We start from the raw sequence: 13,506 nt of genomic DNA, 5'->3' as shown, positions 1-13,506 counted from the left end.
TCCCCAGGATTCCCATGATGTCCCCAGTCAATGTCCCCATGATGTCCCCATGATGTCCCCAATGTCCCCTCACCATGGTGGAGTCCTCGCGGCTCAGGAACCCCTGAACCCATGATGTCCCCATGATGTCCCATGATGTCCCCAATGTCCCTCACCCCATGATGTCCCCATGATGTCCCATGATGTCCCATGATGTCCCCATGATGTCCCATGATGTCCCCAATGTCCCCTCACCATGGTGGAGTCCTCGCGGCTCAGGATGAGGAAGCTGTGACGTTCCCCGTCCTCCTCAGAAGTTTCCGGCGCCGCCGGCGCCGCCTCGGGCTCCGCGCTCGTCCCCGGGGCCACCTCGGGCTGTGGGGACAGAGCCTCGCTGGGGACAGGGGACACGGACACAAAGAACGGGGGGACACGGGACCAGGGGACACTGGGGGACACTGGGACACAGGGACACAGAGATGGGGACACGACACGGGGACGGGGGGGACAGAAGGACATGGGGACACAGGGGACATGGGGAGGGGGGACAGAAGGACATGGGGACACAGGGGACATGGGGGGACAGAGGGAACATGGGGACAGGGGGACATGGGGACACAGGGGACATGGGGAGGGGGGACAGAAGGACATGGGGACACAGGGACATGGGGACACAGGGGACATGGGGGGACAGAAGGACATGGGGACACAGGGGACATGGGGACACAGGGGACATAGGGAGGGGGGACAGAAGGACGTGGGGCACAGTGGGGGACAGAAGGACGTGGGGACACGGGACATGGGGACACAGGGGACATGGGGAGGGGGGACAGAACGACACGGGGGGACAGATGGACATGGAGGATGATACAGGGACACAGTGACACAGAGGGGTGACACAGGGACACAGGTGACACAGGGGGGTGACATGGGGACATGAGGGGACACAGTGACACAGGAGGGTGACACAGGGACACAGGTGACACAGCAATGTGACACAGTGACACAGGGTGTGACACAGGGGGTGACACAGGTGACACGGTGACACAAACCCACCTGTTCCCGCGGGGAGGGCGCGGTGACCGTCCACATGTCGTAACAGCCGGGCAGCTCGAAGGTGGTGACAACCTGGGGCCGGATGCTGCGCTGGGGACACCGACAGGGGACAGCCATGGGGACAGCTGTCACAGGGACAGCTGTCACAGGGACAGCCATGGGGACAGCCATGGGGACAGGGACAGCCATGGGGACAGCTGTCACAGGGACAGCCATGGGGACAGGGACAGCCATGGGGACAGGGCAGGGATGGGGACAAGGACAGCCATGGGGACTGGGGACAGCCATGGGGACAGCCATGGGGACAGCCATGGGGACAGGGACAGCCATGGGGACTGGGGACAGCCATGGGGACAGGGACTGGGGACAGCCATGGGGACAGCCATGGGGACAGCCATGGGGACAGGGAAAAATGGGGACAGCCATGGGGACAGGGATAGCCATGGGGACAGCTCAGGGACAGCCATGGGGGACAGGGACAGCCATGGGGACAGCCATGGGGACAGCTGTCACAGGGCAGGGATGGGGACAGGGGACAGCCATGGGGACTGGGGACAGCCATGGGGACAGGGACTGGGGACAGCCATGGGGACAGCCATGGGGACAGCTGTCACAGGGACAGCCATGGGGACAGGGGACAGCCATGGGGACAGCCATGGGGACAGGGATGGGGACAGGGATGGGGACACCGACAGGGGACAGCCATGGGGACAGCTGTCACAGGGACAGCTGTCACAGGGACAGCCATGGGGACAGCCATGGGGACAGGGACAGCCATGGGGACTGGGGACAGCCATGGGGACAGCCATGGGGACAGCTGTCACAGGGCAGGGATGGGGACAGGGGACAGCCATGGGGACAGGGACAGCCATGGGGACTGGGGACAGCCATGGGGACAGCTGTCACAGGGCAGGGATGGGGACAGGGACAGCCATGGGGACAGGGGACAGGGACAGGAGACAGGAGTCGAGAGGGCAGGGATGGGGACAAGGACAAGGGATGGGGACAAGGATGAGGACAGGGGACAGGGGACAGGGACAGGGGACAGGGACGGGATGGGGACAGGCAAAGGCATCAGGGGTCAGGGGACAGGCAAAGGCATCAGGGGTCAGGGACAGGGTCAGGGACAGGGACGGGGACAGAGACAGGGACAGGGACAGGGATGGGGACAGGGACAGGGACAGGGACAGGGATGGGGACAGGGACAGGGGTCAGGCATGGGGACAGGGACAGGGACAGGGGACAGGGACAGAGACAGGGGACAGGGACAGGGGACAGGGACAGGGACAGAGACAGGGACAGGGATGGGGACAGGGACAGGGACAGGGACAGGGGTCAGGGGTCAGGGGTCAGGGGTCAGGGGACAGGGACAGGCGACAGGGACAGGGATGGGGACAGGGATGGGGACAGGGACAGGGACAGGGACAGGGACAGGGATGGGGACAGGGACAGGGGACAGGGACAGGGACAGGAGGGACAGGATGGGGACAGGACAGGGACAGGACAGGGGTCAGGGGTCAGGGGTCAGGGGCAGGGACAGGGACAGGGACAGGGATGGGGACAGGGATGGGGACAGGGGACAGGGACAGGGGACAGGGGACAGTTTTCAGCTCTATGGGATGAACCCCAAAGACGTTTGGGGTGTCCCTGGGGGTTTTGGGGGGTGCCCCAGAGGTTTGGGGTGTACCCCATGGATTTTGGGGTGTCCCTGGGGGGTACAGGCGGTTTTTGGGGTTTTTGGGGTGTCCCTGGGGGTACAGGCATTTTTTGGGGTGTCCCTGGGGTTACAGGCGGTTTTGGGGTTTTGGGGTGTCCCTGGGGTACAGGCAGTTTTGGGGTTCCCTGGGGTACAGGCGTTTTGGGGTTTTGGGGTGTCCTGGGGGTACAGGCGTTTTTGGGGGGTACAGGCAGTTTTGGGGTTTTTGGGGTGTCCCTGGGGGTACAGGCGGTTTTTGGGGGTACAGGCAGTTTTGGGGTTTTTGGGGTGTCCCTGGGGGGTACAGGCAGTTTTTGGGGTGTCCCTGGGGGGTACAGGCAGTTTTGGGGTGTTTGGGGTGTCCCTAGGGGGTACGGCGGTTTTGGGGTTTTGGGGTGTCCCTGGGGGTACAGGCGGTTTTGGGGTGTCCCTGGGGGGGTACAGGCGGTTTTTGGGGGTTTTGGGGTGTCCCTGGGGGGTACAGGCGCTCCCCAGACTTTGGGGTCACCCTGGTTCACCCCAGCCCTGCTCTGGCACCGGGATCGGCCCCCGGCCCCGCCGAACGGGGCCCAGAGGTGGGGGGGTTTGGGGTTTTTGGGGTTCAGGGGGGGGGTGTGGGGTTTTGGGGTCCAGGGGGGGTTTGGGGTTTGTGGGGTTCAGGGGGGTTTGGGGTTTGTGGGGTTCAGGGGGTTTGTGGGGTTCAGGGGGTTTGGGGTTTGTGGGGTTCAGGGGGGGTTTGGGGTTTTTGGGGTTCAGGGGGGGTTTGGGGGGTCCAGGGGGGTTTGGGGTTTTGGGGTTCAGGGGGGTTTGGGGTTTGTGGGGTTCAGGGGGTTTGGGGTTTGTGGGGTTCGGGGGGGTTTGGGGTCCAGGGGGATTTTGGGGTTTTTGCGGTTCAGGGGGGGTGTGGGGGTTTTGGGGTTTTTGGGGTTCAGGGGGGGTTTGTAGGGTCCAGGGGGGTTTTGGGGTTTGTGGGGTTCAGGGGGGTTCTGGGTTTTTGGCATTTTTGGGGTTCAGGGAGTTTGTGGGCTTTGGGGGGGTTTTGGGGTTTTTGGCATTTTTGGGGTCCAGGGGGGTTTAGGGTTTTTGGGGTCCCAGGGCTGGTTTTGGGGTGTGTTTGGGGTTTTTGGGGTCCCAGGGCTGGTTTTGAGGTCAGGTTTGGGGTTTTTGGGGTCCCAGGGCTGTTTTTGGGGTTTGGGGCAGTTTTTGGGGTGGTTTTTAGGGGTTTTGGGGTTTGGGGCTGTTTTTGGGGTGGTTTTTAGGGTTTTGGGGGTCGGGGCAGTTTTGGGGTGGTTTTTAGGGGTTTTGGGGGTCGGGGCAGTTTTTGGGGTGGTTTTTAGGGGTTTTGGGGTTTGGGGCTGTTTTTGGGGTTTGGGGCTGTTTTTGGGGTGGTTTTTAGGGTTTTTGGGGTTTGGGGCAGTTTTTGGGGTGGTTTTAGGGGTTTTGGGGTTTGGGGCTGGTTTTGGGGTGGTTTTTAGGGGTTTTGGGGTACCTGCAGCACGGTCAGGGCCCCGTTCTTGCCGTACCCCGAGCACAGGACGATCTCCAGGTCGGGCTCGGGGCTGTTCTGGAACTGCAGAGAGACAGCGGGGTCAGTGTGGGGTCAGTGTGGGGTCAGGGGTCAGTGTGGGGTCAGTGTGGGGTCAGGGGTCAGTGTGGGGTCAGGTATAGGGTCAGGTATAGGGTCAGGTGTGGGGTCAGGTATGGGGTCAGGTGTGGGGTCAGGGTTTGGGGTCATTTGGGGTCAGGTGTGGGGTCAGGTGTGGGGTCAGGGGTCAGGGTTTGGGGTCAGGGTTTGGGGTCATTTGGGGTCAGGTTTGGGGTACATTTTGGGTTTTGGGTCACTCAGTTGGGCTGGGTTTTAGGGCACGTTTTGGGGCACATTTTGGGGCACATTTTGGGGTTGTTGGGGCACATTTTGGGGTATTTAGGGTACATTTTGGGGCACATTTTGGGGCACATTTTGGGGCACATTTTGGGGTACATTTTGGGGCACATTTTGGGGCACATTTTGGGGTTGTTGGGGGCACATTTTGGGGCACATTTTGGGGTGGATTTTGGGGTACATTTTGGGGCACATTGTGGGGTATTTAGGGTGGATTTAGGGGTACATTTTGGGGCACATTTTGGGGTTTTTGGGGCACATTTTGGGGCACATTGTGGGGTTTTTGGGGCACATTTTGGGGCACATTTTGGGGCACATTTTGGGGCACATTGTGGGGTTTTTGGGGCACATTTTGGGGCACATTTTGGGGCACATTTTGGGGTGGATTTTGGGGTTTTTGGGGCACATTTTGGGGCACATTTTGGGGTTTTTGGGGCACATTTTGGGGTTCCCCCCTCACCTCCTCGGACAGGAAGGCCGGCTCCCCCATGGCGGCGTTGGCGCAGGGCCCGATGTTGAGGATGCTGTCACACACCTGGCACGGGGACACACAGGGACACACGGGTGACACACGGGTGATACGGAGGTGACAGTGACACACGGGTGACACGGGGGACACACAGGTGACAGTGACACACGGGTGACACAGGTGACACACAGGTGACAGGGGTGACAGGGAGGTGACACAGGTGACAGGGAGGTGACACAGGTGACACACAGGTGACAGTGACAGTACCTTGAAGGAGTAGGTGGCCAGCTGGGTGTGACAGGGAGGTGACACAGGTGACACAGGTGACACACAGGTGACAGGGAGGTGACACAGGTGACACACAGGTGACACACAGGTGACACCCAGGTGACAGTGACAGTACCTCGAAGGAGTAGGTGGCCAGCTGGGTGTGACAGGGAGGTGACACACAGGTGACACAGGTGATGGGGTGACAGGGAGGTGACACAGGTGACACAGGTGACACACAGGTGACAGGGAGGTGACACAGGTGACACACAGGTGACACACAGGTGACACCCAGGTCACAGTGACAGTACCTCGAAGGAGTAGGTGGCCAGCTGGGTGTGACAGGGAGGTGACACACAGGTGACACAGGTGACACAGGTGACAGGGAGGTGACACAGGTGACACCCAGGTGACAGTGACAGTACCTCGAAGGAGTAGGTGGCCAGCTGTGTCCCGCCCGGCGGTACACCTCGTCACCACGTCTCACCCCACCCACTGTCACCCTGAGCCTTGCCCAGTGTCACCCCTGTCACCCACTGTACGCACACCCAGTGTCACCCAGTGTCACCGAAATGTCACCCTGTCACCCTGTCACCCAGTGTCACCCGGTGTCACCCACTGTCACCCACTGTCACCCAGTGTCACCCAGTGTCACCCGGTGTCACCCACTGTCACCCAGTGTCACCCAGTGTCACCCAGTGTCACCGGGTGTCACCCACTGTCACCCAGTGTCACCCAGTGTCACCCAGTGTCACCCAGTGTCACCCACTGTCACCCAGTGTCACCCACTGTCACCCAGTGTCACCCAGTGTCACCCACTGTCACCCAGTGTCACCCAGTGTCACCCAGTGTCACCCACTGTCACCCACTGTCACCCATTGTCACCCAGTGTCACCCACTGTCACCCACTGTCACCCAGTGTCACCCAGTGTCACCCACGGTGTCACCCACTGTCACCCAGTGTCACCGAGTGTCACCCAGTGTCACCTACTGTCACCCACTGTCACCCATTGTCACCCAGTGTCACCCACTGTCACCCACTGTCACCCAGTGTCACCCAGTGTCACTGAGTGTCACTGAGTGTCACCCAGTGTCACCCATTGTCACCCGGTGTCACCCGGTGTCACCCATTGTCACCCACTGTCACCCACTGTCACCCATTGTCACCCATTGTCACCCAGTGTCACCCAGTGTCACCCACTGTCACCCACTGTCACCCACTGTCACCCACTGTCACCCATTGTCACCCACTGTCACCCACTGTCACCCACTGTCACCCACTGTCACCCATTGTCACCCAGTGTCACCGAGTGTCACCCAGTGTCACCCACTGTCACCCACTGTCACCCACTGTCACCCATTGTCACCCAGTATCACCCAGTGTCACCCAGTGTCACCCACTGTCACCCAGTGTCACCCATTGTCACCCAGTGTCACCGAGTGTCACCTATTGTCACCCACTGTCACCCACTGTCACCCACTGTCACCCAGTGTCACCGAGTGTCACCTATTGTCACCCACTGTCACCCACTGTCACCCACTGTCACCCCTGTGGCACAGGGACACACCTGTGTCCCTGTCACCCACAGGGGAGAGGGACGCACCTGTCACCTACTGCCACCCACTGCAGTCACTGCCACCCTGTGTCACCCCCTGCCAGCCCTGGTGTCACCCCTGTCACTGCCACCCCTCGCTGCAGGGACCCAGTGTCCCCAGGTGTCCCCAGGTGTCCCCTCTGTCACTTTGTCACTCCTCAGGTGACTGGGAGATGTCCCCAGGTGTGCTCAGCTGTGTCCCAGGTGTCCCCAGATGTCCCTCAGGTGCCCCCTAGGTATCCCCACTGTCCCCAGCTGTGTTCCAGGTGTGCCCCCAGTGTCCCCAAATGTCCCCCAGGTGTCCCCGAGGAGTCCCCAGTCTCCCCCAGGCGTCTCCAGATGTGCTCAGGTGTCCCCACGTGTCCCCAAGGAAGTCCCCAGTATCCCCCGGGTGTCCCCAAAGCTGTCCCCAGGTGTCCCCAAGGATGTTCCCAAGTGTCCCCAGGTGTCCCCAAGGATGTCCCCAGATGTCCCCCAGGTGTGTCCCCAGGTGTCCCCAAGGATGTCCCCAAGTGTCCCCAGGTGTCCCCAGGTGTCCCCCCAGGGGTCCCCAGGTGTCCCCAAGTGTCCCCAGATGTCCCCAGGTGTCCCCAGGTGTCCCCAAGTGTCCCCAGGTGTCCCCAGGTGTCCCCACCTGCCCACGGCCCCGATGGCTCCGAGCGTTTCTTCTTCACCGGGGGCTCCTCCTGGGGGGAACAGGGACGGCTTTGGGGTCCCCAGGTAAATTTTGGGGTCCCCAGGGGTGATTTGGGGTGCCCAGGTGAATTTCAGGATGCCCAGGTGAGTTTTGGGGTGCCCAGGTGAGTTTTGGGATCCCCAGGTGATTTTTGGGGTGCCCAGGTGCATTTCAGGGTGCCCAGGTGAGTTTTGGGATCCCCGTGTGAATTTTGGGGTGCCCAGGTGAGTTTTGGGGATCCCCAGGTGATTTTTGGGGTGCCCAGGTGTGCTTTGGGCTCTCACCTGTCTGTCAGGTCCCTCCTTGCCCCTCTGGCTCTGGGATGGGGATTTCTGGGTCCCAGGGTGAATTTTGGGGATCCCCAGGTGAGTTTTGGAATCCCCGTGTGAGTTTTGGGGTGCCCAGGTGAGTTTTGGGTACCCCCAGGTGAGTTTTGGGTACCCCCAGGTGATTTTTGGGGTGCCCAGGTGAGTTTTGGGGTGCCCAGGTGTGCTTTGGGCTCTCACCTGTCTGTCCGGCCCCTCCTTGCCCGCCCCGGCCGGCGGCTCCTGCAGCTTCTCCGTGTACCTGAGCAGGAGGGAGTTCCCCAGACGGGACCCCAGGAAGAGATAACCCGGCTCCAGAGGGACCATCTGGGGACACGGGTGTCACCTGAGTGTCCCCTGAGTGTCCCCAGGTGTCCCCAGGTGTCCCCAGGTGCGCCCAGGTGCTTACACAGGTGGTGAGGACGGAGGCGGCCGCTTTGTCGAAGTGGAAGGAGCGCACGGAGCGCATCCCGTCCGTGATCAGCGTCAGCACGTAGCTGGGACAGCAAAGGGACAGCTCAGGGCGGGTGACAAACCCCTGGGGACACCCCCAAACCCTTGGACACCCCCAAACCCCTGGGGACATCCACAAACCCTTGGGGACACCCCCAAACCCCTGGGGACACCCTGAAATATTTGGGGACACCCCCAAACCCCTGGGGACACCCCCAAACCCTTGGGGACACCCTGAAATATTTGGGGACACCCCCAAACCCCTGGGGACACCCCCAAACCCTTGGGGACACCCTGAAATATTTGGGGACACCCCCAAACCCTTGGGGACACCCCCAAACCCCTGGGGACACCCTGAAATATTTGGGGACACCCCCAGGAAAGCCAGGACCCCCAGGGAACCCCCCATTGTCCCACAGGACAGAGCGCATCCCATCCGCGATCAGCGTCAGGACACGGCTGGGACAGGGAGGGGACAGCTTGGGGGGACAGGGGACATCCCAAACCCTTGGGGACACCCCAAACGCTTGGGGACACGCCTAGGACCCCCCCAAAATCCCTGGAGAGCCCCAAAAGTCATCCCAGAAACCCAGGGACCCCTCCTTGTCCCAGGGACAGAGCACGTCCTGTCCGTGATCAGCATCAGCATGGAGCTGGGACAGAAAAAAGGGACAGCTCTCAAATCGGGGGACACCCCCAAACCCTTGGGGACACCCCCAAACCCTCGGGGACACCCCAAAGTCCTTGGGGACACCCCCAGGAAAAGCAGGGACTCCCCCGCACAGAGCGCATCCCATCGGTGATCAGCATCAGGACACGGCTGGGACAGGGAGGGGACAGCTTGGGGGTGACATGGGACACCCCAAAGTCCTTGGGGACACCCCTAAACCCCTGGGGACACCCCCAAATCCCTGGGGACACCCCAAGAAAACCCAAAACCTCCAGGGACCCCCACTCTTGTCCCAGGGACAGAGCTCGTCCTGTCCCCAGTCAGTGCCAGGACATGGCTGGGACACGAGGTGGGACTTCAGGGGGGACATGGGACACCCCAAAATCCTTGGGGACACCACCAAAATCCTTGGGAACACCACCAAATCCTTGGGGACACCCCCAAAATCCCCAGAAATTACCCCAAGACCCCCAGGGACCCCCCACCCCCCCTTATCCCAGGGGAAAGAGGGGACAGAGCTCGTCCTGTCCCCAGTCAGTGCCAGAACATGGCTGGGACAGGAGGTGGCACTTCAGGGGGGACATGGGACACCCCAAACCCTTGGGGACACACCCACAATCCTTGGGACCCCCAAACTCCCCCCCCAGACTCACATCTCCCCCCCCTTGAGCGAGATGACCATCTTGTCATAGGAGATGAAGGTGGCCTGGGCACAGTCCAGAGTCATCCTCACGCCCTCCTGGATGCCTGGGGACAGCGACGGGGACAGTCACAGTGAGGATGGGGACAGGCATGGGGACAGTCACAGCTGGGGACAGCGACGGGGACAGTCACAGTGAGGATGGGGACAGGCATGGGGACAGCAATGGGGACAGTCACAGTGAGGATGGGGACAGGCATGGGGACAGGGATGGGGACAGTCACAGTGAGGATGGGGACAGGCATGGGGACAGTCACAGCTGGGGACAGGGACGGGGACAGTCACAGTGAGGATGGGGACAGGGATGGGGACAGCCACAGCTGGGGACAGCGACGGGGACAGTCACAGTGAGGATGGGGACAGCGACGGGGACAGTCACAGCTGGGGACAACGACGGGGACAGTCACAGTGAGGATGGGGACAGCGACGGGGACAGTCACAGCTGGGGACAGGGATGGGGACAGGGCCAGCCACAGCAGGGATGGGGAAACGGATGGGGACAGGCACAGATGGGGACAGGGATGGGGACAGGGCCAGCCACAGCAGGGATGGGGAAACGGATGGGGACAGGGACGGGGACAGCCACAGCAGGGATGGGGACAGGGATGGGGACAGGACGGGACAGGGATGGGGACAGGGACAAGGATGGGGACAGGGACAGGGCAGGGGTGAGACAGGGACAGGGCCAGTCACACCAGGGATGGGGACAGGCATGGGGACAGGGATGGGGACAGGGATGGGGACAGGACGGGACAGGGATGGGGACAGGGCAGGGATGGGGACAGGGACAGGGACAGACACAGTAGGGACAGGGGACAGGGATGGGGACAGGGATGGGGACAGGACGGGACAGGGATGGGGACAGGGCAGGGATGGGGACAGGGACAGGGACAGACACAGTAGGGACAGGGGACAGGGATGGGGACAGGACGGGACAGGGATGGGGACAGGGCCAGTCACAGCAGGGATGGGGATAGTCACAGCTGGGGACAGGGACAGGGACGGGAGTGGGGACAGGCAAAGGGACAGGGATGTGGACAGGGATGGGATAGGAATGGGGACTGTGATGGGACAGGGACAGGGACAGAAATGGGACAGGGACAAAGACAGGGATGGGGCAGGAATGGGGACAGGGACAGAGGGGATACAGGGAATGGGAATGGGACAGGGACAGAGACAGGGACAGGAACAGGAACGGTGACAGGACAGGGGACAGTGACAGGGGACAGATGTGACACTCACACAGCGGGAAGACGGTGGTGCCGCAGGTGAGGCTGTTCAGTGCCACCCCGTACGGGACAGGGATGGGGACAGGGATGGGGACAGGGACAGGTGACAGGGACAGGGACAGTGACAGGGAACAGGGACAGTTACAGGGGACAGGGACAGTTACAGGGGACAGTTACAGGGACAGGGACAGGGACAGTTACAGGGAAGTTACAGGGAAGTGACGGGTGGTGACGCGGACAGGTGAAGGCTGTTCAGTGCCACCCCGTACGGGGGCACACTCTGGTTCAGGTACAGCAGCGAGTTCACAGCGAAGATCACCTGCCCTGTGACATGGGGACAGTGTCATTGTCATTGTCACCATCATCACCACACCGCCTGTGACAGGGGACAGGGACAGTACGGGGTCACTCGGTCATTGTCACCATGACACGACACCCGCCTGTGACAGGTGGGGACATTGTCAGTGTCACTGTCACCATCATCACCACACCCCCTGTGACATGGGGACATTGTCAGTGTCACTGTCACTGCCACCATCATCACCACGCCTCCTGTGACATGGGGACAGTGTCACTGTCACTGCCACCATCATCACCACACCTCCTGTGACATGGGGACATTGTCACTGTCACTGTCACCATCATCACCACACCCCCTGTGACATGGGGACATTGTCAGTGTCACTGTCACTGCCACCATCATCACCACACCTCCTGTGACATGGGGACATTGTCACTGTCACTGCCACCATCATCACCACACCCCCTGTGACATGGGGACATTGTCAGTGTCACTGTCACTGCCACCATCATCACCACACCTCCTGTGACATGGGGACATTGTCAGTGTCACTGTCACTGTCACCATCATCACCACACCCCCTGTGACATGGGGACATGTCAGTGTCACTGTCACTGCCACCATCATCACCACACCTCCTGTGACATGGGGACATTGTCACTGTCACTGCCACCACCATCATCACACACACCCCTGTGACATGGGGACATTGTCAGTGTCACTGTCACTGCCACCATCATCACCACACCTCCTGTGACATGGGGACATTGTCAGTGTCACTGTCATTGTCACCATCATCACCACGCCTCCTGTGACATGGGGACATTGTCAGTGTCACTGTCACTGCCACCATCATCACCACACCTCCTGGGACATGGGGACAGTGTCACTGTCATTGTCACCATCATCACCACACCCCCTGTGACAGGGGGACAGGGACAGTGTCATTGTCACTGCCACCATCATCACCACACCCCCTGTGACATGGGGACAGTGTCACTGTCACTGTCACCATCATCACCACACCCCCTGTGACATGGGGACAGGGACAGTGTCATTGTCACTGCCACCATCATCACCACACCCCCTGTGACATGGGGACAGTGTCACTGTCACTGCCACCATCATCACCACGCCTCCTGTGACGTGGGGACAGTGTCAGTGTCACTGTCACTGCCACCATCATCACCACACCTCCTGTGACGTGGGGACATTGTCAGTGTCACTGCCACCATCATCACCACACCCCCTGTGACATGGGGACAGGGACAGTGTCACTGTCACTGCCACCATCATCACCACACCTCCTGTGACATGGGGACATTGTCAGTGTCACTGTCACTGCCACCATCATCACCACACCTCCTGTGACAGGGGGACAGGGACAGTGTCACTGTCACCATCATCACCACACCTCCTGTGACGTGGGGACATTGTCAGTGTCACTGTCACTGCCACCATCATCACCACACCTCCTGTGACGTGGGGACATTGTCAGTGTCACTGCCACCATCATCACCACACCTCCTGTGACATGGGGGACATTGTCAGTGTCACTGTCACTGCCACCATCATCACCACACCCCCTGTGACATGGGGACAGGGACAGTGTCATTGTCACCATCACCATTGTCACCAGCATCACACCATCACCAAAGCTGTCTGGGGACATGGATAGACGGGGACAGCGTCAGTGTCACCACACCTCCTGTGACATGGGGACATTGTCAGTGTCACTGTCACTGCCACCATCATCACCACACCCCCTGTGACATGGGGACAGGGACAGTGTCACTGCCACCATCATCACCACACCTCCTGTGACATGGGGACATTGTCAGTGTCACTGTCACTGCCACCATCATCACCACGCCTCCTGTGACGTGGGGACAGTGTCACTGTCATTGTCACCATCATCACCACACCCCCTGTGACATGGGGACAGGGACAGTGTCACTGTCACCATCATCACCACACCTCCTGTGACATGGGGACAGGGACAGTGTCATTGTCACCATCACCATTGTCACCAGCATCACACCATCACCAAAGCTGTCTGGGGACATGGGTAGATGGGGACAGCGTCAGTGTCACCACACCTCCTGGGACATGGGGACATTTGGGACAGTGTCAGCATCACAATCGCCATCATGACACCATCACCACACTGCTCTGGGGACACTGGGGACAGCATCCCTGTCACTGTCACTGTGTCACTGTCACTGTGT

At 60.6% G+C, this 13,506-nt stretch overlaps 1 protein-coding gene across 1 annotated transcript in view; it reads right to left on the bottom strand.

The window, feature by feature from the left end:
• CPSF1 (cleavage and polyadenylation specific factor 1) overlaps positions 1–13,506 on the bottom strand; it is a gene marked incomplete at its 3' end in the record, with an annotated part of 57,593 nt that overhangs the window by 18,554 nt on the left and 25,533 nt on the right. Inside the window, exons 9-20 of the mRNA XM_030965098.1 lie at positions 13,373–13,380; positions 11,217–11,296; positions 10,991–11,022; positions 9,702–9,795; positions 8,335–8,422; positions 8,127–8,252; positions 7,564–7,630; positions 5,775–5,818; positions 5,074–5,148; positions 4,221–4,301; positions 1,036–1,125; positions 235–354 (exon numbers count right to left, since the gene is read on the bottom strand). Coding sequence (XP_030820958.1) covers positions 235–354; positions 1,036–1,125; positions 4,221–4,301; positions 5,074–5,148; positions 5,775–5,818; positions 7,564–7,630; positions 8,127–8,252; positions 8,335–8,422; positions 9,702–9,795; positions 10,991–11,022; positions 11,217–11,296; positions 13,373–13,380 — 905 coding nt within the window. The remainder of the gene's footprint in view (positions 1–234; positions 355–1,035; positions 1,126–4,220; positions 4,302–5,073; positions 5,149–5,774; positions 5,819–7,563; positions 7,631–8,126; positions 8,253–8,334; positions 8,423–9,701; positions 9,796–10,990; positions 11,023–11,216; positions 11,297–13,372; positions 13,381–13,506) is intronic.

The sequence above is a fragment of the Camarhynchus parvulus genome, chromosome 2 (assembly GCF_901933205.1).
Source record: "Camarhynchus parvulus chromosome 2, STF_HiC, whole genome shotgun sequence".
In the NCBI taxonomy this organism is placed as follows: domain Eukaryota; kingdom Metazoa; phylum Chordata; class Aves; order Passeriformes; family Thraupidae; genus Camarhynchus; species Camarhynchus parvulus.
The sequence above is the reverse complement of the archived record's forward strand: the minus strand, read 5'-3'. Positions and strand labels throughout refer to the sequence as shown.